Source organism: Nelusetta ayraudi, unplaced genomic scaffold (genome assembly GCF_046127955.1).
Source record: "Nelusetta ayraudi isolate G7.1 ecotype Tasmania unplaced genomic scaffold, CSIRO-AGI_Nayr_v1 ptg000005l, whole genome shotgun sequence".
In the NCBI taxonomy this organism is placed as follows: domain Eukaryota; kingdom Metazoa; phylum Chordata; class Actinopteri; order Tetraodontiformes; family Monacanthidae; genus Nelusetta; species Nelusetta ayraudi.
This window is the reverse complement of record NW_027466055.1, coordinates 9,900,833-9,928,174: the sequence shown is the minus strand read 5'-3', so window position 1 is coordinate 9,928,174 and position 27,342 is coordinate 9,900,833. Positions and strand designations below refer to the sequence as shown.

The 27,342-nt window shown below is 47.4% G+C and overlaps 1 protein-coding gene across 5 annotated transcripts in view; it reads left to right on the top strand.

Moving 5' to 3' along the window:
• The window catches only part of LOC142878541 (teneurin-3), a 136,683-nt gene that overhangs the window by 86,339 nt on the left and 23,002 nt on the right, over positions 1-27,342 (top strand). For 2 of the 5 annotated variants that reach the window (XM_076012372.1, XM_076012376.1), the window contains 9 exons: positions 5,122-5,307; positions 7,867-7,887; positions 8,298-8,321; positions 10,438-10,584; positions 11,193-11,424; positions 17,532-17,651; positions 19,715-19,976; positions 20,664-20,931; positions 22,134-22,277. In XM_076012372.1, coding sequence (XP_075868487.1) covers positions 5,122-5,307; positions 7,867-7,887; positions 8,298-8,321; positions 10,438-10,584; positions 11,193-11,424; positions 17,532-17,651; positions 19,715-19,976; positions 20,664-20,931; positions 22,134-22,277 — 1,404 coding nt within the window. The remainder of the gene's footprint in view (positions 1-5,121; positions 5,308-7,866; positions 7,888-8,297; positions 8,322-10,437; positions 10,585-11,192; positions 11,425-17,531; positions 17,652-19,714; positions 19,977-20,663; positions 20,932-22,133; positions 22,278-27,342) is intronic. The other 3 variants (XM_076012375.1, XM_076012374.1, XM_076012373.1) reach the window with 2 other exon arrangements.

The window sequence follows — 27,342 nt, the reverse complement described above, 5'->3', positions numbered from 1 at the left end:
TGGATGGGCTAAAAATCGGATTTTGGCTGGCTGTCTGAACACGGCTAAAGTGTTTCTGAGTAGAAGGTTTGTCGAGCTGAAACCGGAACTAAGTTCTACCCCGCTCTGAAATTCTGACGAGTTACCAGGTGACTGAGCGTGGTTGTGGTTTGCTCTTTGCTCAGGTGACAGGAACCTGTGACAGTAAAGGCTATTCTGATTCTGTTGATGTTTGTTTCCAGCCAGCGTCTGCAGCTTGCAGCTTTGAAGGCAAATTAAACTGACTGGGGGGGGGGGAGAAGGAGAGGGGGAAAAAAAAGAAAAGTCAAGCTTCGCTAGGTTTGAGACCGCGGGTGTGATCACAACCCTCATTGTCAGTTGATCAACACTTGTGGCTTTGCGCTGGTTTTTGAAACAGACCATATGTCGTCAACAAAGCTTCGGCTCCCAACTCACACCGACAAGCATATGTTCCTTTCTTTTCATTTTCCTTTTTTGTTTTTCACAAACTGAGAAAAACTTTTTTTTTTTTATTTCCCTGGGTGTGAAAAAAGGAAAATATTTGTGAATTGTCCAGTAGTTGCTCCTGCGTTTTGTTTCCTCTATTTCTGCTGCCTGGCTCGGCACAGAGGAGGTGACACAGTCACATGTTCTCTCTCTTTCTCTCTGTCTGTCTCTCTTCTTTCTACCAGTTTTGTATTCAGACGCGTTTCCTCTCGACACGGGTTAGGTGACATGTTGGTTCACAGGCCGGCCCCTCCCATCTGTTATCCGCGCCGTAGCCTGGGCGGGGTGATTTATGCAGCACGTCGCCCCCACAGGACAGATCCATCCTCTGCCTGGCAAAGCTGCAGATAAAGCCATGCGGCTGCACTCAATCCAGCAATTAATGGCATAAATTGAGCTCCTGTTTTTTTTATCGTAGACAATCTGTCAGCCGTCTTCGAGCAGGTTTGATAAAAGGTCCCGTATTATTTTTTTCACGGTCAGATCTTGAATTTTTATCCCCGAACTCCAGTGAGGACGCTCCAGTGAGGTCCCAGCACCATTGAAAACTTCCACACGTTTGGGAGGTGCTGGCTGGGATTACGGTCCCAAATCTGGGACCAAGGTTTTCTCAAGACAGTGATATGTTAGTATAGGCAGTAGTTACGACGTGAAAATGGACGTTTCTGCCACTTTATAACAGCAAAAACCTTTCCTAAGCCAGCTACATCCTCAAAATGAAACCTGACTTCAGATGAGTTTTTAATTTATTTACTTTATTTTAACCATCACAGGTCCCGTTTTCCAAATTATATTCTGATTTGTTTTCTTTTTCCATCGGGAGTTAAATTAAGCAGCTCCACTTCCAGTTAACTGAAAGCTTTAGCGCCTCCACGACACAGCATCTTCATCCCTTTTGCAGTAAATGTTTTTCACCTTGTTTCCTCACTGCTGCTAAGGCAGAGCCTCCACAGGTCTAACAAGACGAAAAACCTTTTTGCAAAAATATCACACGTTATTATATCATATATATTAGTGTATGTTGGACAGCGAGTTTCCCATTGTTTCATTAAATGGGCAATTTCTGCCACTTTTATCACTACAAGAGGAAAAACTATAAAATATTACCGTCATCTCCCAACCTCATAAAAAGTTGCTACACCCATAAAATGTTGTCGTCGTTTAAAAGGACCATTTTAATCTTTATCGGTCCCATTTTAGACTCAGGGTTACCCCCCCACCCCCCGCCCCCCATTGTAAAGAAGCCAACAAACACTTTATAGTCCCTTAAGACATCACAGATGTTTAGAAAAACAGCACATATCCCTCTGTTTACAGCCTGTTGGTAAAACTGATGCGTTGTTCAACCATTGATGTGTTGGTGGGAATGGAAGAAAAACAAGGCGGTAGGTGTCGTCACTGGACTGGGGGAGGCATCAGCGCCCTTCGTGACATCACAAAGCGCATGTCTTATAACGCCTCCCCAGAAACGGAGCAGTCGAAAGAAGCGAAGGATGGATTCTCCTCATTTCTGCTCGGTTGGCCGACAGAGGCGCATTGATTGGTCGTAATGAATGCTTGCATCACGCGGGACCTTTAAAAATGTTTGCTAATATTCTGGAGATGAGAGATGTCGTCGCTGCGGGCTGCTCGGCTGGGCTGCGGAGACGATGGTGTTGATAAGCCAGGATTTTATTAATTTTCCGCACGTGTCATTTCACGGAGATAACAGAGTGATCCATCTCGGCTTCGTCACTCGCTCGGCGCCGTCGCCTCCCTAGATGCTGGCGAGCCGCCTCACCTGCGCGGGCGCAGGAGGATTCCCGGCCTAATTCATGCTGCGATTCTTCTTCAATTAAATAAACTTTAATTAACAAGAGACTAGCAGGGATCGACCGCCCGCAGCCTCGATCCGGCTCCAGTCGCAGGCGTGTTAAAGGCAGATAAACACTTTTGCGCTAATGAAAAATTGATTGCATTGGATTCTATGGGAAGGAGGTAACCCTTTGGAATCAAATGACTCTTCTCCAGAGGCACGCTTAATATTCTACAGTGTCGGCTCGACTTAATCTGAACCATCCAAGGTCTCTCCATCGAAGAAAAACTCTAATCACTGGGCTGGAAACAGAAGCAGGAGAAGCTTCGCTGGCCGAAGGGGGCGGGGCCACGCTGGCCTTGAAGAAACTCCATCATAATTGCAGCTATTTAATCCACGACGGCGCCGCAACGTCTCCCGGCTAATTTGCTCTGCCCGTAGCCTGCAGCCAACTTTTATTTAAGAGAAAAACTTTTTTCTTTTTTCTTTTTTGTTTAGTTATGGATGCAGGCCAATTTTTCTTAAGCATCCAGTCACCCCAGATACAAGGAGCCACTCGAGCCACTTTCCTCGAGCGCGCTGACGCCGGCGGAAAGCTTTATGGCTCTCGTGTGGAAAAAAATAAATAAATAATTCTTTGATCGGAGCTCTCGGTTCCAGTAAATGAACATTCCTTATTCCCTCACAAGAGCAGCGGCTCACTCTCTCACTTACCACCCATGGATTCAATCTCTTGAATCTCTTTTTTCCCCCCAAGATAACACGGATCTATAACAGCTGCTCTGCTGCTTCTGATGGTGTATCTATGTTGAACATACGTGTGTGTGTGTGTGTGTGTGTGTGTGTGTGTGTGTGTGTGTGCGCGTGGGTGCGTGTTTGGACTTAACATCTCTGAGTTCAGACGAGATGCAAATGAGCGCTGAGGATTTTTAAAATCTAAAAGAAAAAAAGTGGTTGTTTGGGACGTTTCTATCAATGCGAAATAATTTCCGTCCGTCTTTTTTCCCCCAGCCGGCCGGCGACGACGGCTTCTGTTTCCGTCGTCCGCCGTTCTTCAGCACTCAGTGGAATAAAGTGGCAGGAGAAATTACGAGTCTTTTGATAAGGATGAGCTAAAGTGGCGTCGGAAATGTCAATAATAACCTGCGCCACTTTGGCACAGGGCTGCAAAAAGAGAGCAAATCAAAAAAAAAAAAAAAAAAATGCCGCTGACATTATTTGGCTGTAATTATTGAGGGAAATATGAATCGCGCGGTGAGCTTTGATGTCATTTCAGATGGAGAAGAGAAGCCTTTCCCTCCAACCGGGTCTGTTTGCTGATAAGCTAATTAGTCTATTTTTTCCGCTGCTTTTTCCCTCCATAATAAAGATGTAATCTCAGATATCACACATCTGCTGTCAGCATGACTGAGAACATCGTGTTTCTCTTTGATGTCCCGTCGAAGGTTTGTTATATGTATATATATATATATATATATATATGTATATATATGTATCTACATATCTATCAGCGTGGACTCATCACTTGTTAATCACTTCCTGTACGGCCCGAGAATAATGGGTGGCACAAAAAAGTGTAAGGGTCTTCGTAATGACCCGACCCCTGCACTAAACACCCAGACTCATTTCGTACACCGATTAATCTTTTCCTCTCAACACACGAACACACACACACACACACACACTTACACACATTTTTATGGTAATAATTGGCTGCATTTGCAAAGTGGCAGTCATTACGCTTGATTTGGGATTCAGTGCTGGAAAATGTCTTGTGTCGTGCATATTCAGAACCGGGTGATAACGACAGAGCAATAATGTCCCAAATTCTTTCCCATTTCCTCAAATGCTTTTGGAATGATTTACAATTATTACACTTTATGTTCTCTTCAGACTGAATATTTCCAAAAAAAAAACAAAAAACAACAAAAAAAAAAATCAGTTCTGCATTTTTGGACTTGAGTTCTTGCAGCTTTTCTGCCCTGAATACACATCGGTGCGTCGTGCACACGGTATGAAGGTAGTTTCCGTCGACGTTTCGTGCTCATAGACTCGGCCTTCTGCTTGTTCATGCTTTGCACAGCACAATCGGTGGCGATGAGTTAAATCTAATCCAATCTAGTCTAATGGAGTCTAAAATGACTTTATTAGTGTCATCTTGTCCCGTCTGCAGTGATGCCTCCAGAGTGTTTTCTGTTCATTACTGTGTTTTATGCTCTTTAGAGTGAAGGGTTCTAAAAGCTTTTCAGATGTATGCAGACCCACTCTTATTCTATTCTAATAAGTCATTTCTCTTTCTTGTTTTTCTTGGGGGTTTTTTCAGTTTCTGTTACACTCTAGTTTTATTTTTAACAAAATGATAGTATCTGTCCCTCGTGCATACTTGTTTTGTGCATCATATTTATACTGGAATGGTCGTCTCGCTCAATAATTTAGTATTTATACAGTAACGATGAAGGCTCTCCTGCTGCTTTGCACACGCACTGATCAGTGAGTTTAATCTACCCTAATCCGTTTAGTTTAATCTAAACTAAACCTGACCCAACGTTGTCTGAGCTGCATCCTGCTCTGCATCCTGTTCACATTCTCACGAAAAAACCCTGTTCACATTTCAAACTTCTCGGCCCACTTCTTGGGAAAGCAGTCGACACTTTGCAGCGGCCACTGGGGCATTTTTCACCGCTTGTCAGTCGCATCTGCAAAGAATACCAAAATACAGCCGCGCGGCGCCTTTCTCGCGGCAGAAGCGACGCGTCTGCGTGTTTCTTTGTGAATTTATTTATTTATTTGTGTTGTTATTTATTTATTCATTCCCAACCCCGCTCCCTCCTCTCCGACAGAGGTGTGCGTGGTGGACTGCGGCCCCCACGGATCGTGCATCAGCGGTGTGTGTCAGTGCGAGGAGGGCTGGACGGGTCCAGAATGCGAGCAGAGGGACTGTCACCCACGCTGCATCGACCACGGAGTCTGCAGGGATGGCAAGTGTGACTGCCACCAGGGCTGGACGGGTGAACACTGCACCATCGGTGAGATGCACACACTCACAGAGACACACACACACACACACACACACACCGGCACACACGCTCGACACAAGGCTACAAACTGAGGAGGGAAATATGATGATGGGCCGACTGGAAAACAGCTTTGGAGTGCCACAGTGCGTCAGTACTTCCAGAGATGTCGGCGCTACTTCGGCTGTGTGGGGGTGAACTCCCCTGCATCTCCTTCACATTAATGTTTAATGCAACTGGGGCACCGTGTGTTAATTCATGGGATAATTTCACTTTCCGCTGCTTGATTAAGTAAAGGATAGACTTAAAATATGGATTCCACTCAGTCTTATTTTACATTTACCAGCTGATAAAATGTGACTCTCACCTGATTGGACACTGACTTAATAAATTCACTAAATATCTTATATACAAATCATCCATTTGTACACAATTGCATGTAAGATCCTATATTGTCGTCATGCAAACAACGAGAAACTAAATTTACGCCCAAGTGCAGTTTTTTCATTGAAAAATTCAGTTCATTGAAAAATTATGCAAAATGTTTCATGCGCCACATCTTTTTAGCTATGAGCATCTAATTGTGGAACTATATGTATATATCCTATGGAATTCATCATAGTAATGCAAGGGTTTTATGCACAGAAAGTATCTCTTTCAAGTGATTGCACACTTTTACTTTGACTTGTGATCTTCTGTCCCCACAACAGAGACAAAGGGATCTGACACCCCCTCCCTCTCCCCCTCTCTCTTTCAGTCACCTCCTAACATCTGCAGTTTTTTTTTCTCTTCCCCCCAGTCATCTATTCAGCTATTTCACCTTTCGCACCCCTGAAGTGATGCTCCGTTATTAGCGAGTCAAGGGCAGGTACTGAGGGAGCCCGCGGAGCCACGGGCAGGGCCTCTCTGGAATATCATTTCCCTGAAATGGCAGCGCTCCACCTGGCATTAATGAGGATAATGAGTCCTGAGATGCGGCTCCTCGTTGACCCCTAACTCCGACTTCCTTGACACGACGCCCTCTGTCAAAGGTGCGCCGGTTAAACCCCTGACGCGCCGCGTCGGACGGCGCTCGCACAAGCGGCGTCCCGGCGGCCGACACTCCGCCGACACTCCTGCGGAACGAGGATCCGGCCCGGTTTCAAAGTGTTGAACTCTAATTACGTATTTACAAGTTCTCCTCCAGTCCCGTCAGCAGCGGAGAGGGGGAGAGAGCTGCTCCCACGGTGCCGCTCCTCCCCGTTCTGCGTGTGTGTGTGTGTGTGTGTGTGTGTGTTGAGGGGTCATTTCTCTTCTTGGTAATCCTTCCTTCCTCAGGGCCGACTGTGCACCACATATATTTCCTTTTCTTAGGCTCCCATCAGGAATGCAACGCCTCCATGCAGCTCTGGATTTTTGTATTATTTTTTTTTTTTTTTGTTGGGGGGGAGGGGCTGAATGCTCGGCGCCTTCGCCCGTTTCTGGGCGACACAGGAGCTTATTTTGTCTTTCAAGGCCTTGAGTGACCGCTGTTAGCACAAAGCGCCTTTTAATCACATTACACGGCGCCCCGACTTGAATGGAGGACTTCCTTGGTCATTCTTTTGTCCCGAGCATCTAGATCCAGTTTTCTTTTTCTTTTTTTTCCACGCCAGGCTTAATCCACTGCCGCCGCCGCCGCCGCCGCACTCTCTGCAAAATGCACTTTACGCACAAAGGTGTTTTTGACTGGCTTGCTTTCTGCACCGCTGTTATTTTCCTATTTATTTTCGGTGCCGCGCAGTTGTCGGGAGTCGCTGGAGTGGAGACGGCGGAAAAATTGGGATTTCAAAAAAAAAAAAAAAAAGATCCCGGGTTGGGAGGGGGGGTGGGATGTGGAACGCTGGGTTTCTGTAGTGACATGATGAGATGCTTTTAGGCCGGCGGGGTATTCCGTTTTTTTTTCGTTTTTTTTTCTTCGGAGCCGTTCCTCCCGACGAGCAGACGGTAGAATGTTGTGATGTGTCTCAGTGTGAGGAAAGAAAACAAAGAGCGGAAGGGAAAACAACAGAAAAAAAAAAAAGCAGCAGCGCCCGTCCGTCCCTGATGTGTTGCCTCGTCGAACGCAAAGCAGATGTGAAGCGTTAACAGCGAATGTGTAATCCGGCTGAACCAAAGATCCTGAATTAATTTCTGCTTTGCCTCGGACAGACAGACAGAGTCGTATTTCGCACGGCGGCGGCGGCGGCAGCGCTTTGGATAAGCGGCGAAGCTGCTGCAAGCCTGATTAATCACACTTTTTTTTCCTTTTTTTTAATCAACTTCCCCATGTAAAAGTTTGCCAAAAAAACTTCTTTCTTCTCCCCTTCACTCGAGCCAAAGACGATTAATATTCTGCTTCTCGTCTGCAGCTTCTCTCCTCCGCCGGCTCTCTACTTGTGTGTTGATCTTCTCTTTGCACACCTTTTAGTTCTCTTTTTTTTTTTCTTCTGTCCACAACTGGTACTTACGTCCGCTCTCTTCTCCACCCTTTGTCCGTATGCCTGTCTGCCTGCCTGCCTTCTCTGTCTCTCTCCCTCGCCTTCCAACTCCCTCTCTGGCTTGCATGTGTAGCCTTGGATTCCAGAGTATCAGGTAACAAGACACTTTTTTTGCCTCTTCTCACACCTTGCAAAGTCTTTAGAGAGCCTCTGAACATGTAAACTCTTTCTTTTGCGAAAGCGGGAAAAAAAAAAAAAAAAAAAAAAGGAAAGATAAATAAATCGGAGCAGAATGGCCTTGATGTGACTGGAAAGCAGCTCGGTCAAACTCTTTCACGCCAGGCTCAGCGGGCTGATTTACACGCGCAGCCAGGAGATTGAAATTAGGGCGGAAACTGAAGCGTGCCGAAGACAACTGTAATCTCGGGGTTTGGGAGAGAGAGAGAGAGAGCAAGAGAGAGAGAGAGAGAGAGAGAGAGGAAATTAAAAGCTTCTTATTCAAATATTTTAAGATCAGTAATTTTTTTTTCTCCAAATGTTTCCCTTTCCTCGGTTGTGTAATAGGAGCAGTCAAGATAGGATATAAAGGTAAATGGAACCACCACACCCCTCCCCCACCCACCTCCTACCCCCCCCACTCCCACCCCCCCATTCAGGGAGATTGTCCCGGGCAATCCCTCCCTGCTCTCTGTCTCCTCCAAGCACGGCGTTCTACACACCTGTTCTATGTCCGAGTCGACCATGATGTTTTTCTCCGCTGTGATCCCGCTCCTCCTCCTCCTCCTCCCTCCACACTCCCCCCACACCCCTAAATATGTCCCCTCATTTCCTGTCCGTCTAAACTAGCTCCGCACAGACCCTACCTCCTGTCTTTTTAACTCCCTGTGTCTGCCAGATTAAACGCCCAGAACTTGGTGTGGTTTAGTCGTGTTTTGTTTTGTTTTGGTTTTTTTTTCCCTCTCCGGCCACTCCGTCTCCACCGAAGCACCCCCCCACCCCCCCACCCCCACCTCCTCTTCCTCCTGTTAGAAGGAATGCAGTTTGGCAACCGACACTGTGTTTTTATGTACATGCAGAGACTCTGTAGGTTCATCGTTTCCTCACTACTTCCCCCCCCACTACACTTTTTTCTGTTCTTCTATGTTAACTCCCTCCGTTGTCGCTGTTACTTCACATGAGTCTTTTGGAAAGTTCGCTTTCCACTTTAGTTATTTTGTTTTTTTTTGGGGGGGAAGGAAAAATCGTACATCATTACGCCAGTGTATAAGACAGGAAGTCCCCCTCCCTTCCTCTCTTTTTCATTGCATTTCAACACCAAGTGAAATATTTCCAATGCTACCACCCTTCCTCTGAAAAGCCAAGGTTTTGATTAAAGAAATAAATCACTCTTTGAGAAATAGAACATCCGTAATATGTAGTCTGACCTTTGAATGAGTCATTAAACCCTTAAAGTTTCCATATTTGACCCATCTTCCAATTACGTTTTTTTTTTGTTCATCCTGGACCGTCAAAAAAATGTATCACCCCTCCCCCCCTCCCCCACACCCTCGCCAAAAAAAATCCAATATCATATCCGATTTAGCCCGCTGTTTACAGCCTCCCACAGAAAACTGACTTCCTGCTGGAACTGATGCGATGATGGACCTTTCATGTCACGTGTGGAAGGGGACAAAAACAAGGTGGTGCGAGAGGGCGGAGCCAACAACCTGGCTGGGTGGTGATGTCACTGGAATTGTGAAAAACCTAAATATGGCAATAAAAAAACTGGCATTGGAAACGCCTAAACTTCGAAAAACCTCTCAAATGTGGCTAAGAGGATTTGACGCTCTCGTTTTAGAGGTATATCGCAAAAGTATCATGGAAACATTTTATTCGCATTTACGTGTCAGCGGACGTGACGTACGGGGTCATGTGACCAGTTCACTTCAAGTGAAAATGCCGCGTTATGTTTGGATGGAGGAAGATAAATATTTTTTTACAAGTAATCAAAGACAAAAATATCGCAAACAAACGTAAAACAAACAAAAGCAAACGTAATTCTCGTAAATCTTGCAGGACGAGATTTTACGAGAGTTACGGCTTCTGCGCTTCACACCATTCAATGCGAAACACCTGCAAATCGCAATTGTACTTCTACGAAATTTTGAAAACATTGTGACATCACCAAAGACTGATTTTCTACAACCGTGTGTTGTAACGCGCAAAAAAGGTGGAACAAGCACAAGAAGCAAAGCACAAACATGTCTTCAATCTGGGTGCGTTCACTGACTGACTGGACTGCGTTAGGGAGCAATGTGAATCTCATCTGATGGGACCTTTGAGACGCGGCTGCTAATTTCAACCTCTCCAAGATTAGACTCAGCTTCCAATGGCAGTTCCTCCCTCTGCTCATCATGTGAACGTGTTCGCAGGCCTCAGCGCCGCTTTGCCCTCCGCCTCAGAGTAGCTGCACGTGCTCCCCGACAAACAAAACTCATGTGAAACGACAGTAACTGCTCACACCCCCTTCCCCATATCTCAGAGTCCTGTCAGAGGTGTATCATACTGTACGTTCACCCAACAAAAAAAAAAAACAACTTGTCTTCTATCATGTCTCCCTCCCCTGTTCCCCTGTTCCCCTCCCCTGACCCCTGACCCCCTGCTCCTCCTGATTTCTCCGTATCCGTGGCCCACCTCTCTGACGTGCATGTGAATGTTTTGACAGACGGCTGCCCGGGGCTGTGCAACAACAACGGCCGCTGCGTCCTCGATCAGAACGTCTGGCACTGCATCTGCCAGTCAGGGTGGCGAGGGCTGGGCTGCGACGTGGCCACAGAGACGCTCTGCTCTGACGGGAAGGATAACGAGGGAGGTAGGTCCACCAGAAAGAATAAAAAAGATGAGGAAGAAGAAGAAGAAGAAGAAGAAGAGGCCTGGTACAAATAGTCTTTTAGCTCATGTGCACGTCTCTCCTTGTGTGCGACACTGGGAGGAGTGGAAAAACGAGAAGCGACTTTGATGTGGCTCCTCGGTGACGGCGAAAAACAAACAAAACAAATCAATCATACATAAAACATCAGTGGGATATGCTAATGTCTGCGGCGGCGGGGATTGTTAAGCTGTGCGCTTTTAAAATATACAGCGGCTCAATTAGAAAGTCGGCTTTTTGGGAGTGTGACGCTTTCCGGAGCCAATCGGCTGCTCCTCTGTCGTTAACACGACGCCCTTCCAACCCCCCCCCCCCGCTCACCTAACAGCAAAAACACTACGGAGACGCTTCGAATAACAGAAACAGTCACGTAGTCATCCCAGGTATCTTCTTATTGCCACCACTGTGTGAGTCACAATCACACCCTGTGCCCCACCACCACCACCACCCCCCCAGGAAACAGCTCTGCCTCCGCCACTGCTCCTTGACGTCGGGCGTCGTCTGTGCGTTCGACCCCTCAACCCCCGGCTGTCACCGCTTGTCTCTTCCAGACGGCCTCGTCGACTGCATGGACCCGGACTGCTGCGCTCAGATGGCGTGCCAGGGTCAGATCTACTGTCGCGGCTCGCCCGACCCCGTCGCCGCCGCCACCGCCACGGCGACCGGACAGGCCCAGGGCTCCGGCGGACAGCCGCCGTCCAAGAGCTTCTACGAGCGCATCGGCTTCCTGATTGGTCCCGGCGGCAGCCACGTGGTGGCCGGGGAGAACGCCTTCAACAGCAGGTACGGTGGGAAAAAAAAATAAATAAATGAGACGGCCCTGATGAGGTGCTTGACGGGACTTTAATTATCCGTATCACGCGGCAGCCCGCTCGCCGTCTCATTACCGGTAACTGCGTGCGTGCGTGAGCGCGCGTGCGCAGCCAGTCGTGAACGGTACGTCAGACGGATCCGGCGTCTCTTTGTCTTTTCACAGCGTCGCTGTGACAAGTGTGTTTACAGCGTCGCTGCCACCGGTGCTCGTGTCTCCCACCAGTCAAGATGAAGCAGCAGCTCAGGAGGGAGCGAGTTCCTCGTTATGGAGGAAAAATAAAAAAAAATCATCAGCAGAACCAGGATCCCTCCGGTGGGATAATGGGCCCTTAGGAAGCGTCGGCGGCTCGGCTCTCTGATTATCAACCGGCCGTCCCTCGCACATATTTTACCGTCTCTCCTCGAAACGCCCCCCCGCCCAACACCGACGCCACAAGCGTTTTTTTTTTTTCAGGGCTCTCCACGTTGACCGGCAACTCAGCGGTTAATGCATTTTTTTGGGGGGGGGTTGTTATTTCGCGCGTTCCGACAGACCCTCCAAGAGCTGTTGTGGATAATGGCGGGACGCGGCGAGATGGACGTCATTAGCGGCTTCGGCTCTAATTAAAAAATGCGATTTCGGGGTTTGAAAATGTCTGTTTGCCTCCTCGGATCAGATGGCTCCGTGGCTTTGGGACGTGACGGGACTGCCGAGCGGTTCCGCGGGGATTTCTTCCATGGACCGACGGACCCTAATGCTCATCTGTTGGAGCTCGACAGCATCCGAGTGGCACCAAAGAAGGGTTCTTCGTTTGTTTTTTCTGTTTTTCCCTAACGTGTCTCGTGTTGCCACCGGACAACACCTCTCACCGCGCGCGTTGACTTTGGAGTTCCTCGATTTAGGTCATGGGAACACTGAGATCAGTCAGCAGAGGGAGCTCATCGATTGCAGCGCTCGCACATCAACAGAGCCGAGAAATACCTGCAAATAATCTCGGAGTGTCTGCGATGAGTTCATTCGAAGCAGGAAGGCGATTCATTTGTTTTGTGCGCCGTCGATGTAACGACTCGCGTTCAGTGACGCGCGTCGTGGTTATTTGAAAACCCCTTGTTTGATGGAGTAATGCGGGTTTGTTTGCCCAATGAATTAAAGGCGTGATTCAATTTATACATTTGCACAGTTTGGACCGTGACGCTGAGGCGGTGAAGAAGTGAAAAGTTTGGCTCGGACCCAAACTGCGACAACGTCCGCCTCCTTTTTTCCCCTTCTTCTTCTTTTCCCTGGAACATGATAAACCCACTAAACTGAGATCTTGAGCGCGCTAAATATTAAACGGCAGCTTGTGGCCATATGTTGGTGTCAAAGCCGAGCTTCTGAAAGACTTTAAGCCTTTAATCTTGTTTATATCCCCCCCCCCCCCCACCCCGCACCCCACCCCCTGCCGCTTTCGCTTGTAGATACGTGAACAAAGTATGTTTTAAATGCCTCTCACAGACATTTCTACTCCGATGGCCGTGAATGGAACCTCGGTATGGATGTGACGGTTGTGCTCATTAGAAACCTTTGAAGCGCGCCGACACCATTTTTGAGTAGATAATTCAAGGTAATGATGTTGACGGGGCAAAAAAAGAAGAAATAAATCATTCCGTAAGCACGCGGGGAAAAAGTTGCCGTGAACGAATAACGTGCAAAAAGTGACAGGCTTGTACTTTTTTTTTTTTTTCTTTCCGCCAAAAAGAAGAACCGCTCGATGCCCTTCCGCATCTGCTCGGAATCACAAGCGGGAGTTTGTTCTGCTGCTGGCGGAGGGGGAAGGAGAAAAACACCATCGCCGACTGTGTGCAGGAGGCTTTGGGAATATTTCCTCCAATAGTTTTATGTAATCCTTATGTAAATAGCACGCTTTGCTGAAAATATAGAATGAGGCCATTTCTGCCCCCCTCCTCCCAACTGAGTTCCCGGTAATCCTCATCCTCATTGTCCTCAGCTTACTGTCGATTTTATGTCTGGCACTGGCATTAGAGCTATTGCTCAAAATACTCATTTGCCTGTGTTTTTTTTTTTTTTTTTTTATCTCCTGGAAGACGTTGAGGCTTCTCAGTTGCTTGTAGTTTCTCCCCGTCGGAAACAGCATGGTGCATTTGAAGGGTTCCACAAACTGGCCGCGTCCTGCTAAGTTTCCTGGAAAAATTAATTACTTTTGCTTTTTTTTTCCATTCTATCTTGTAAGCACAAACTGTGCACATTCAAAATTCTTTTTGTTTAGTTTTTTTCCTCTCTGAGGATAATAAAGCAAAAGTCAGCGGTGTGGAGTTTTAGCTTGAAGACCGGATTTTTAGTTTTTTTTTAAACATTCATTTGAAGCTGTTGGGTGAATAATTTATTGACAGCCTTTGCAGAATATACAACCATATCGGTGGGGGGGGGCAATGTTTTTTTTTCTTCTTTTTTTAAAGCTCTGGAGCAATGCCCAGAGAGCGTCAGGACTTCCAACTGCTGCAGGGACTTTTATTCTCCGTCGTAAAGTATCTGACATTCCCAGGGTAGAGAGATGGGAAGCGTGCAGCTAGAGGTCAGTTGCCTGATCTTATTCAAAAAAAAGGGAGAATGTCAGAAAAAGACCCCGGGATTGGGTCTCACAGCTCGGCAAGTAAATTTGCAGCTGCAGAGAATAAAACATGCGCTGCAGGCGGCTGAGCGTCTCCGCCGCCCTCCTCGCTGTCTCGCAGCCGCATCACGTGTCACCATGCGACACTCCCGTCGGGCTCACCGCCACCGCCGCCGTTGTCTCACGCTCATGCAGACAGCCGCGAAAAAAAAAAGAATGCAGAGGTGTTTTTTAGTTGTTGTTTTTTTAATGATTCTTCCTGAAGTTTTGGGCAGGTGGCGCCGTTTGCTTGGCTCACTGCGGCATCTGCCCGCCTTTCTCCAGGATTAATGGGGGGAGGGGGGAAGAGAGTGAGAACCTTTAGCCGCAGCTTCAAGTGGCCTCGTCGCCTGAGCCGCTGCAATAAAGGATGGGAGACGGTCTGTGCAGGAGGGGGGGGTGAGGGACCAGAGCTGTTGATCATCTGAGTCACACGCATGTAATCGCCCGCAGATAAAGTGGGGAAGCTGATGACTTTTTTTTTTCCTCCTCCTGCCCTGCAGTGCTGAAGGAATGCTTTAAAAAAAAAAAGAATCAGCTCTGCCTCCAGTCAAAGGTGGCCGGAGTGATTAAACGCTGATGAGGAAATTTCAAATTGTCTCCACTGCTTACCTTTAAACACGGAGGGTGTCTTTAAAAATCAGATCACAGCCCCACATAGAAACATGTTTTTATCCTGCTGACTTTGTATTAAATAGAGGGGGCAAAAATATTAAATAATATATTAAATATAGTAAAAATGTAGATGTATATAAAAAAAAAACTACAGATTTTGAAATGTACATCAATAAAAGTAGTTTATTTTTTTGCGATGAATAAAAAAGTCCATTCGTTGTTACATACATGTTTACGCTTTTAACCAACGTTATTTTTTTATTTTTCTCTGTACTGAAAACACACTGCAGTGACCCCAGAGCTGAGGTGCAATAATCGTCCTCTAAAATGTGATTCATTTTTTATTGAACTACACATCAGCGTGGTTCAAGTAGCTCCACTTGAAGCAAATACAAATAAGTCATAAGTGAATTACTTTGAACAGAATTTGTATCTTTAAATCACTTAAACTTCAAAGTTACAAGCACGTTTTTCCAACTTAAGGAGCAGGAAGTTCAGATATTTGTGTGCAAATACCTCACCTCTGGTATTACACCCTGATCTTCTTGATCTGAACCAAAACTGCCAGAAAAATATGAGTTTTTTTTGTTGTTGTTTTTTCAAGTAAAGGTGAAAAAGGAGTAAGTCAGTTGGAAGTTGAGACCTTTATATTTGTCCGGGGGGCACATCCATTTGCCAGCAGGGAAAAACCTGGAGGCGGCAAAGTAAAAATGCGGACCTCCGCCACGCCGCACTAGACTCGCTAGCACTGAGGCTGCTGTTAAAACTCTCCCGGCAGGTGCTGCTCTTTGACCAGCAGGTGGACGCCGTCGACACAATGCCGCCACCGGGTGTGTGAATGGAAGTAGAAACACGTTTGGATAAAGCACACGCGTCGAACCCGGAGGCTGTGGGCTGAGAGTCTTGTCCGTAAACTTGCGTCTCCCACGGCGCTGGTCGATTTAGGGACCTGCCACGTGATCCCATGCCAGCAGAGTGCAGAAAAACTCACACAAGTGCTCCGAGCAGAGAATAAGCACTGATGGAAGGAAGGACGGATATTTAATGCAAGTCAGTTATGCGATAACCTGGAGTAATGAGGGTTCATTAACATGAGTCATCAAAAGGATTTATGTCATAATGTGCTCAGTGCTCACATTTATATGTTTTACACCGGGGAAAAAATTGATAACTTGAGTAGGTAACAGGTATTACAGTTCCCAGTGGTTTGAGGTCAGAAATGGTGATTTGGGCCTCTGGAATGAATTTCTTTAAAGAAGAAGAAAAAAAATCGGTATTTGATATTTTCTTGTTTCTCACTTGTATTTTTCTCTGTTTCCCACTTTATTCGGTGCCAGAATTGATTTTCATGTCTTTGCTCTTTCATTTATTCACTGACATTGCTTTATTTTGTTTTAGTGATTTTTTTTTTTTTTTTTTTAATAAAATGACTTATTTTCCCAGCAACCCCACTGTTTCCTGACTGGTGGCCTCCACCGTGTTGTTGTTCTGATTCCCCCCCCCCCCCCCCCACACCTGCTCTGTGAAGAGCTCTTGACACGTCTTTGCTGCTCCTGCCGTCAAGAGGGTATCCGTTGCCAAAAGTGAAGAGCACTTTCAAGCACTGGCATCCTGTTGATTTTTACTATCTTTCATCGGCGGCAGTACTATTAACAGAGACGTTTATCTCGCTGGCGCGATCTCTCTTTCGGGAGGCCCCGGCGAAGAGAGCAGTCGCGCTCTGATCGCACCACTCTTTGAATTTTACAATTCGGAGAACTTTTTGCGAACGAGCCCGAGACCGAACGTGAGAACGATGCTGTGAATTCTCACTGGCGGATGTCATTTGATGCGCCGATCACTGCCGGTCATTTCCTCCACACACTCTGTGTGCTAACCGTCCAACTCGCTCAACAAAGCGCTGGGTGTGTTTTTTTTTTTCTTCCCCTCTCCGTCCCCTCCTGCTTTGGCCAGCGGGTTTGCTGTTTTCCCGTCGCTGGCCTCACACCTGAATAAATAACTTTTAACGGGTTTGTTTATGCATTGTGTGACAAACAGTTGAGCCTTATTACACACTGGCAATAATAAGCCTATTACTGGCGGGGGGAAAATTGTGCTCTCGTGCCTCCTCGGACCGAAACCACTGAACTATGAAGCTTCGGCAGCAGTGAACGGAGACTCAGAGGTGCGCTTGCAACCCTGTGTTTCATAGCTAACAGTGACCAGCTGCGTTTCCATTACCCCTAGAATTGCGGAAAAATTTCATAACGCAATACAAAGCGGGTAATGGAAACACCTGAACATCGAAAAACCTCTCAAATATGGCTAAAAGGTTTTGACGCTCTCATGATGTATCGATATAGACGTATATCGCAAAAGTCATGGAAACTTTTTTCACATTCAAATGTCACCGAACACGATGTACGGGGTCACGTGACCAGTTCACTTCAAGTGAAAATGGCGCGTTATGTTTGGAGAGACCGGATACTTTTTTACCAAGTAAACAACCGTTCTTGACAGCATACAAAAGCAAACATAATTCCAGTAAAAAACTCCTCCTGCAAGATATTACGAGAATTACGGCTTATGCGCTTCACAGCATTCAATGGAAACACCTGCAAAATGCATTTGTGCTTTGTCAAAATTTTAGAAATATCGCTCTTAGTTTGCAATAAACTACAATGGAAACACAGCTACTCGTGTGTGGATGTCGCAGGGGCAACAGATCACATGCACCCTCGCTAATGTTGCTGCTGGCACCAAGAACCATGTTTGTTGTGTGTGTTGACAGCGATCAGCGTTTTCTTGTTTGCTTAACGCCTTTTTTTCCCCGTGTGTTTGCTCGTTCCGTTGCAGCCTGGTGTCGGTAATCCGAGGTCAGGTCCTCACCGGAGACGGAACGCCGCTCATCGGAGTCAACGTGTCCTTCCTGCATTACCCGGAGTACGGCTACACCGTCACGCGGCAAGACGGCATGTAAGAGGGAGACGCGCATCCTCCGACAGCACTTAGCACAGCTCTTGACCCGCGAAAACGTTCCTGGGAGAGAGCACGCCAGAGCTTTAAGCTCGCGCTGGAATTGCTTATCGCAGGACGTCGACAAGCATGAAACGAGGAATAATCTGATGTGAAGACAGTTTGATTTGGGGTTGCTGGGCTGTTAAAGTCAATATGATTGTAGATTAAGTAGCGAATTAAGTCGTCTGTAGATCAAGTGGTGAAAAAGTTTCAATGAGGTGGGAAAAGTTTTCTCAGGATTTAGTGGCTTCACTGCTCATGTCCGTGTTACAAAACTAGTTACTACTTACTAGTAACTAGCATAAAGTAGTCCAGTAAAGCCCAGTGTTGCGACAAATTGAAAAGGACAGTTGAAATCCGCTGCATTGTGTTGTGTTTTCGAGAGGAGCCATACGCTGTGCGCGCTTGACTTCCTGTTTGGAGGGACGGTGCGGGAACGGTGAACCTTCCAATGGAATTTAGCTGTTCATTCCGCACAACAACTTTATTTGCGGTGCGAACTGTGTCCCAGGACCATGATTGGGAAAAAAAAAAAAAAAAAAAGTAGTCCAGCAGAAATGAAACAGTGGGGCTCTTTGTGCCCCCGAACAATCCCTCATGCAAATGTCACGGTGGCGGAGGCCATTTCTGAACCGAGCTGTTTAAAATGCATTGAATCAGCGAGGGACGAATCAATCTGCCCACGGTGTAGTAAAACACCGGATTCCTGTCTGACCTTCTCCCGCTGCACACGGCCTTCCTAATAATGGGAACCGCAAATACACACAAGACGACGTATGTCCCACGTCACGTCAAAAAAACTAAACAAAAATAAAAAACAAAGGTGGGGGGGGGGTTCATTCTTGCAGATACCTGTCAACCCACCAGCACTTACAATCCCCCCCCCCCCCTCCCCCCCATCCCCCTCCACCGCCGGCTCCCCATTAAAATTCAACAGGGAGGAGCCCGTGTTTATGCGGTGCCAGCGTGGAATAAAAGGGGCTTATGAGTGGCAGAGAAACCACCCCAATCCCCTCACACCCGTCGACAGCCCCCGGATTAGTTGCTTCCTTCAGATATTCCGCCCTGCGACTCTTCTGACAGGGAGACGTGATAACACACTTGGTCAGCCAACGGCCATCTAGCTCAAAGCCGGGCCTTCTCCGCAGCTGCGAGCTGCCCAGCCGCCCAGACTGGAGAGAGCTGGAGGAGGAAGCTGTTCCAGGTCAGCTGCACAGCTTGGCTGCCGGCTGGCTGGCTGGCTGGCTGGCTGGAGTGGGCACACCAACCCCTACGCTGGTGCATGCATGAATTGGGGGAAACGTGCGGTAGCATCTCAATGCCCGGCCTGGCTGATATATGGAGCTGCGCTTCAAAGACTCAAGAATCAATCCCTCTACTTCCCCTCACCAGCTCCTCCTTTTCCTTCCTGAGTAATATCACGCTAATTAAAAAAAAAAAAAAAAAAAAAAACAACTTTGTGCCGCAGATAACTCTGGAGATTTTTAAACCAAACCGAGCCATTTAAGGACCCCTCACACCACGCCTGGTTAAACAATAGTCATAAATTAGGTCCGGTGAATGATAATGCGATACAGAGGCTTTCAACGGGGATTACGCTACCACGGTGAGGAGGAGTTCTCCGTTTCATTGGAAAGCATCACCCGGCTTTGTTCGGAGAAAAATGAATTTTTCTGCTCTGGGCTTCCAGCGCTGTTCGCGCTTATTGCAATTCATGACGTTGTTTTAGCCGTTCATGTGATGACTCGTAAAGGGTGAGCCATCGGCTCTAATAATTCAGATGAATGAAAGGGGCACAACGACGCAAGATATTGGCAATTGAAGAGATGTTACTGGTTCATTCCCGAGCTGTACAGTTGGGATGTGTTGTACTGTACACATAGGATTAGCTCTTGGCGATCAGATTAGCGAGGTTTTGACCCGTTTCTGTCTGCTGATGTGTGTCGAGTGAAGCTCTTTCTTAGGCCTTTTATTAGACAGGTGTGAAATTTGTTTTGCGTCCATTGTCTCCGTTGTTTAAGGTTCGACCTGCTGGCCAACGGCGGCGCCTCCATCACGCTGAGCTACGAGCGCGCTCCCTTCCCCACGCTGCACCGCACCGTGTGGCTGCCCTGGAACGTCTTCCACGTGATGGACACGGTGGTGATGAAACGGGAGGAGAACGACATCCCCAGCTGCTATCTGACCGGCCTGGTCCGGCCCAACCCCCTCATCCTGGCCACGCCCCTCTCCACCCTGTACAAGACGTCGCCCGAGGACAGCCCCATCATCCCCGAGACCCAGGTGAGGACGAGGACGCCCGAACTTTTAGGGTGATTGTGAGAAAAAGCAGCGTTGTGCTCTTCAACAATTTTAACGATCGGTTCGGTGACATTCGACGCATCATTGTCGAAAATATCCAACCGCGGTGGCAGGGAAAAGGCTCGCTTTTTGCTTTTTTTCTCAACCGGGGCTTCTTTTTCGCCGCTCTCACTTGCCCTTCGCTTTGCCTTTGAGCCGTGATTGGATTGATATGGCTCCCTCAAGATACCCAACCGCACACAAATGGCCTTTGCGGTAATAATGATAAATTCCGAGGCCACATAACGCGGAGGTCACGTCGCTCGGAGTTTGGTTTGTTATCCTTTCCAAGGCTGAAATGAGAGTAAGAATCCGTGCACGTGAAAAGAAGCAGTAAGACGGTGCCCTTCCAGCTAAAAGGAACGCCGTCGCGAGAATTCTCATCACCCGACGCATGTCAGTGCTCGACGATTTGGATTTTGATGTCTCCGCAGTATGTTCTCCAGCGTGTTCTGGAGCGGTGATATTTCTGGAGTTTTACCGCCACAGGCATAATGCTAACATAGCCTTCGGTGAAGATATAATGATATAAATATGACTCTTACCGTACCTCAACACCAACCGACTCCTGACACTCCTGCTCCTCCCTGCCAGTTCTGGCGCCCGTCTGACTGCTAATTAACATCGCAGGTGCTCCACGAGCAAGTGGCCATACCAGGCAGCGACCTCAACCTGGTCTACCTGAGCTCCAGGGCAGCTGGCTACAAGCCCATCCTCAAGGTGCTCCTGACCCAGGACCGTCTGCCCTTCGGCCTGATGAAGGTGCACCTGATGGTGGCCGTCATGGGGCGTCAGTTCCAGAAGTCTTTCCCGGCCTTCCCCGACCTCTCCTACACCTTCATCTGGGATAAAACAGACGCCTACAATCAGAAGGTCTTTGGCCTCGCCGAGGCCATGGGTGAGTTTCTGCCGCGAGGCCGCCGACTCCGGGCGCCGCGTAAGCCTCACGTCCCGCCTTCAGAGACTCACGCTTGTCTACCCCGCGGCACTGAACCTTGGTTGAACTTTGCAAAATTTATTTTAGTTTAAATTGGACATGATTTATCCAGGGACTGGGTTTTTTTTTCTTCTCTCCGTGAGCAGAACTGATTTAGCAGGTGGCGTGGAGGGAAAAAAAAAAATAGAAACCAGAAACCTCCCGGTGGTGCAGAGTCGACGCCCTTCTGCTGACTTCCTTGTTTGCTGTGCATGATGCTTGAGCAGCTGTGCAGTGACTGAAATACTGCCTGTAATGCATTTTTTTCTTCTTCAAAGAGGGTAAACAAATAAATGAAAAATGGCTCGCATTATCATAATGTCAACATTTCCCCCAAATACTAATGTGAAATCTTGAGCATTAAGGCTCACTGATGGTTTTACATTCGCTGTCGCTCCCATTTGATGTTCTTGCAAGGTGGAAAATTTATTTTTTTAAATCTTATAAAGGAAAAAAGGAAAGGTTCAGTGATTTTAGAAAAGAGTGAAAGTGAATATTTAACACAGGGATGCTGCCTTATCGCTTTCACAACCTTTTTTAAATAAAATAAAACGACGCCGCTGTCTTCGTGACCTAATTATTTCCCTCTGCTGCGTGTGTGTTTTTCCACCGCATAAAACCTTTGTCGACAAGGGGAGAACACATTTCCCCTGATGGCTCCGACCGGCAACACCTTCCCACTGACGTGATAGTCAACAGCCAGCGCTCGCTCACCGCTCGCAGCTATACCCACATAACGCCATTTATGACATTTACTGTAATATGCTCCATCTGAGCTCCCATCGCCGGTGTAATTCACGCCATTACACACGCTGTTTCCTGTCACGGTTTGTTTCCATTTACACAAGATAAAACAGACAACGAGGAGTGAGGGCGTAAAAGTGCCAACTGCACGCAGGTACGATGCAAGAGCAGCCCTCCCCCGGCCCTTCCGACCACCCACACACAACACACGCATAAACACAAAATGGGGCCCAGGGAATCGCGCAGCAGAAGCGTCATCGGCAAACGCAAGGGAACGGCCGAATTGTGCGGCGGGCCGAGTCGATGTTGTCGAAGCTTCTCTTCGCAGCAAACGTCTTTTCACTGCCCCCCAACCCCCCCCACCCCTGTTTTTTTTCCAGTGTCTGTGGGGTACGAGTACGAGTCGTGCCTGGACGTGGTGCTGTGGGAGAAGAGGACGGCGGCGCTGCAGGGCTACGAGCTGGACGCCTCCAACATGGGAGGCTGGACGCTGGACAAGCACCACATCCTGGACATCCAGAACGGTGAGCGCGTCGTAGATCGATGGACACCGGACTGCAAATATGGCAGCGCGGTGATTTCTTTTTTTTTATTCCCAGTGGCCACTCAAGGTACTGCGGCCAAAAATCCCATTTTCCACATAGACACGTAAAACAGCTGGCAGGACGACCTTTGACCTGTCGTAGATTTTTAAGTCCTGGACTTTTGATCTTTCGATGAAAACATAATAAAGGCCAGAAAGTCCAAGTGCGACATCACCTCACCTCATGCTGTGGTCGACAAATGCGTCCTGTTGTGTCATGGGAGTTACAGAGCCATGATGGGAAGTGACACTGCATGGCTCTATGGGGCCACTTAATGCAGAAGTACCCGGAGGGGGGCACAGGATGGGGGTGAGGGGGGGAGGGGGAGCAGGCCTGGTCGGCTCATCAGCGGCCTGAGTCGTCGCGATAAACGGCTGAATCGGGATGAGAGATGGTCGACGTCCCACCTGCAGAAGTTTTGAAGGGCCGATCGTTCACAGTAATGACGGAATAAATCAGCGGCGGCGCCACCAGGGTGCGGCGCCGCCGCGGCCACTATTTTTTTGGGGGCAGACGTCGACGTTTTGCTTGCATTTTTGATGAACAGGCGGCGTTATTAATTAGCGCATTAATCCAATCAGGCGGATTATTTTTTTTCTTTTTCTTTCTCCGCGGCCGCCCGTCATCAATCAGACTCACTTTAATTGCCGAGCGCAATAAACGGACACGAGTTCGTCTCTGTCGTGCATGCACGCGAGACCAATCGAGAGGTGCGTAATGGACGTGTCAAAAAGGCGCGCGTTGGCCAAACGCACGCACGCACGCACGCACGCGCGTAGGCGTGCAGGCCCGAGCCGGGCGCTGGCGAGCCGTGGCTGCAGAAGACGTTCGGAGGCGGCAGTGTGACTGCAGCGATCAGGCGGCGGGCGGCCTCGGGGCCATTTACACATTGTCACTTTGCCAGGTTGCCGTTTTTGACACTAAGACCCGGGCCGCTGTTCCAGTTGTCCAACGCAATTTGTGGCCCTTTCATCTCGGGAAATCGTGGAGGTTACAGCTGCGGCCTCTCAGCAGAGTCCCCGGCGCCGCACGCCAGATCGCAGCTCGGCAGTGGATGTCTCGGTTTCGGTCGGGGGGGATTTACCAGTCAAGCTATTTAAACTCTTTATTCTTGAAATTCATTGTGTAAATTCTCGCTGATTAACTTTTCTGGCGCTTCCGCCATTTATGCATGGGGAAAAAAATTAGACACGAGTATATTACAGTGAATTATATTGGATATATTATAGATACCGAATGCCTTTACATATTTTTTGCTGAAGAGGAGGCTGAAAAACACTGAAGTTTAGACAAAGACTTCTGTGTTCTTCTGCATGGTCAGTGAACTTTGCTGAGTTTCACCCAGCTTTGCTAAGGGTGGCATCGTCTTGCAAACATTTTAAAACTCCTCCTCCGCCTTGTGAAATTTATATCCTGAGGGCTGCAGTTGGAACTATGGATGATACTTGAACACTTTTGCGTGTCCTCCGCCAGGATCTGAACAGCATCTCTTAAAACACACACGCTCAACCTAGTGTTGTACTGGCTGTGCGTGTGTGTGCGTGTGTGTGCATGTAACATCATTCATCCTAGCATCTTTCTGGATTAAAATGCAGCTGCTCATTTTGCAACAAATTTCAGTGGCGCCTTTCTAACCCTTCCATCAAGAGGCCGCGCAATAGGAAGAGGCTCTAACTCCAGGGAAGGACGTGCGCTTACGTTCTTTAGTTGGGTGGTGTTGGCACCTCAGAGATGATTTCCATTATTATCCAACCTGCGGGGGTCGATTTTTTTATTTTATTTTTTATTTTTTTGAAGAGGCTTTTGTAACCGCAGCTCCAGGCTGCCTACATCTCAGCCGTACGTGCGCACCCTCCTACAACCGGCTGGGTCAGCGCTGCCCGTGCCGTCCGTCCGTCCATCCTGTCCGCTCTCATCTCAGCCAACACGCAAAACTCGCCCTTGTCAGAGGCAGCCGCGGAAAAACATGTCACAGAAACGGCTTCTGGAACCAAACCGCCGCCTCCTCCTTCTTCTTCTTCTCTCCTTCTTCTTCTTTGTTTCAACCTGCTCCTTTGGTGAACATTAAAGAAGCAGATGCCGGCGCCCGTCGTCGTACCCAATCTGTCAAGCCATCCCGAGTGTGAAGTTTGTTGTGCGTGCAGGAGAAAACTGAGATGTGCCTCCAGCTTCGTCTGCATTTTGCGTTTCATCCCTCCCTGTCTCGGAGTCTGGCACCGCCGTCTCCAAAGCTTTCTCTTTTTTCGTGTCTTTCTTCTTAACCGCGGTGGCATCACAGCTGCAGTTGTAGCTGTTGTGAGATGTGATCAACAGATAGGTTGCAAGTGTACATTATTTCATTATTTTTTTATGCTAATGTCGCGTCTCCGTCTTTTATTAGCCGTGGACGTGTTTGGATTTATTTGGGGGGGGGGGGGGGTCAGGTGTTTCTGTCATGAAAGCCTTAGCGTGCACGAGTCGTTCCTGGAAACATGACGACGGGAATTTAATGACAAGCAGATGGTGTGGAACTGTCTTCGTGCACACTGCTGCCCTCCCTGAAGCTTCCTTGCACTTTTCTTTAACACTCAGACTATAGAGGAATTTTGTTAAAAGTAAAACCCCCCCAAAAAAAAAAAAAAAATTCTGAACACACATAAGAACAGAGTAAGATTAACGGGGTTTGTAAATTTAAAGTGGTTCATGCTCAGAGGGCATTCCAAGAATGTGAAAAGGTTTTGACAACTCTGCTACTCTTATATATACTGTATATATGCATATATTCAAAATACATCAAATTATCATGACCCCATCAATAATCCCATATCTTTCCCCTCAGCCATATGTTTGTCTTTTTACCGCTGAGGTTGCAAATCCACCCCTTTTTTCAACCCCCTACATTTTTCATTTTAATCTAAATTATTCAGTCTAGCGTTTTGCTACTTTTTCGGACATTTGAGATTTATAGCCCCCGGGGCAGTTCAATATTCTTGGTCGACATGAGGATGAATTCAAATATCGCTGTTTGCTGTCATTGCTGCTCCAGTATTGATTGCTTAACGCTTTAAACCTCGACTTTCTTCACCCAGCACGCTGAGCAAACCGGCTTCCGAGGTCTCGTTTCCCTTCGGCGCCGCTCGCAGTGTCCGAGGTCTGCTTCTCTTATCGTCTGTGGCCAAGGACCCTCGCCACGGCGGCATCTCCGAGCATCTGCTCGCACTCCGGAGCCCGCTGAGTTCGATCCAGCAAACTGCTGGTGCCTGAGCTTGGGTCGCGTCCTCCGGCCTTTCTTTTCCTCACTGCGAGCTTGAGGCTTGTTGCCGTCTGGAGAAACAGGGCAGTTCTTTTTGTTCGGACTGTTGACTGCATATCAAGATAGACAGATGACATCACCCATTGGTTGACGCATACCCGCTTAGAAACCGGATTAATCCATGCATGGATGTGTGCTGGGTAATGATTGGAGTGTAAACTTTTCGCGGAGCTGTTTTTATTGGGTCGCGGCTTTGTGAGCAGTTTCCCTTCCCTGGGATTTACTTTGCAGGCCACACAATTCAATAGAAAGTGGGCTAGCGTTTTTAGTTTTTGTGGAATAAACAACAACTCTCTGGTCATTTATTTGGTAAAATTAGACCCAAAATGGACATTTAGACTAGTTTCATGAATTTTTTTAACTGGTGATTTAGACCATCTAAAAACATTTTAATTACTGTAAAGGCGTTATTTTTTTTTCCGTATTCGTATTGGCCTCATTTTTTAAACCTTTTAGCAAACTTATTTTTAATTACCCTGAGTGTGGCCTTCAAGTTGTGGACCGTTTAAAAGGAATATTGAAAATGATTCACAGGCTGTGAGCATAAAGCAGGCCAGCTGCCCCGTCTCCTCGCTTACATACCTTGTTTCCATCTCAAGGTGAAAAAAAAAAAACATCTTTCAAGAGTTTCCAAATAACAAGACGAGATCTGCAGGAATTCTGTCCAGTCTTTCATTCAACCATGGTCAGTTATGGCTATTTCAATTAGCCGCTGTTGGCTATGTTTGAGAATAAACAAGTGGAGGAAAAAATTCCAAATGTCTTAGTTGAGAAAAGAGAGATGCAGAAAGAATTCAATTGATTAAACTTTTGTGAAACCTGTGACGACTTGTGTCTGACGGTGGTTGCTTTGCTTGTTGATCAATGGAGTGCTTGAAAGTTAGTTGAAGAGTCCTGCATTACCTGCTAAAGGGAGTTTATGTCAAGATAGCACAGGACCATGTGCCCACATATATGTTTAAATTCATGTCAATGCATGTCCAACATTGGCAACACAGAAACGGTTATTTTGCAAAATATGCAAAAAAAAAGAGATTTTCCTCACAGTTACAACCACCAGCCCTTTCGTGAGCTTAACAGCACCGCAATCCAATGTGAACATAAACACAGAGATGGAAACGAAGCTAGCGCGCTTCATTTGCTCTCAGAAGCCTCGTGGCCCACGGTGGGTTTGCAGCCCGCCGTACAGTCTCGTAGGAGGCAGCGGCGCTCCACCGGTCTTGGAGTCACAGAGCAACAGATGCTGCCGGAGGTAAAAAGGATGTTTCTATCCTTCACCGCCGCACCTTCACACATTTGTTTACTAATCAAAACGCAGGCATATCCCTCGCGGTTGCTCCATCCAGCTGCCATAATTACACTTCAGCTCAAAATCTTCTCTGCTGCAAGAAAAAAAAAAAAGAAAGAAAATTCTCTTCAGGGGACGCGCCTTGTTTCGGTGTGTGTGCAGAAAAACCAAAAGTGTAATTTAAACTTCCCTCGCACGCCATGTCGGTACCACTTATAGTTTTTTTTTTTTAGATGTATTTTTCCCCTTTTAAATTCATAACGTGGTGGAATGAAAGCAGTAATAAAAATAAAAAATAAAAAAAAATAAAAAATCTCTTCGCAAAGTCATTTTAGTGCACACGCTGCAAGAGTGTTGCTGTCGGGGGGGGGCCCGGGCCAGCGGCGCCAGTCAGGAGCCAAAAAGTCCCATCAGTGCAGGTCTCC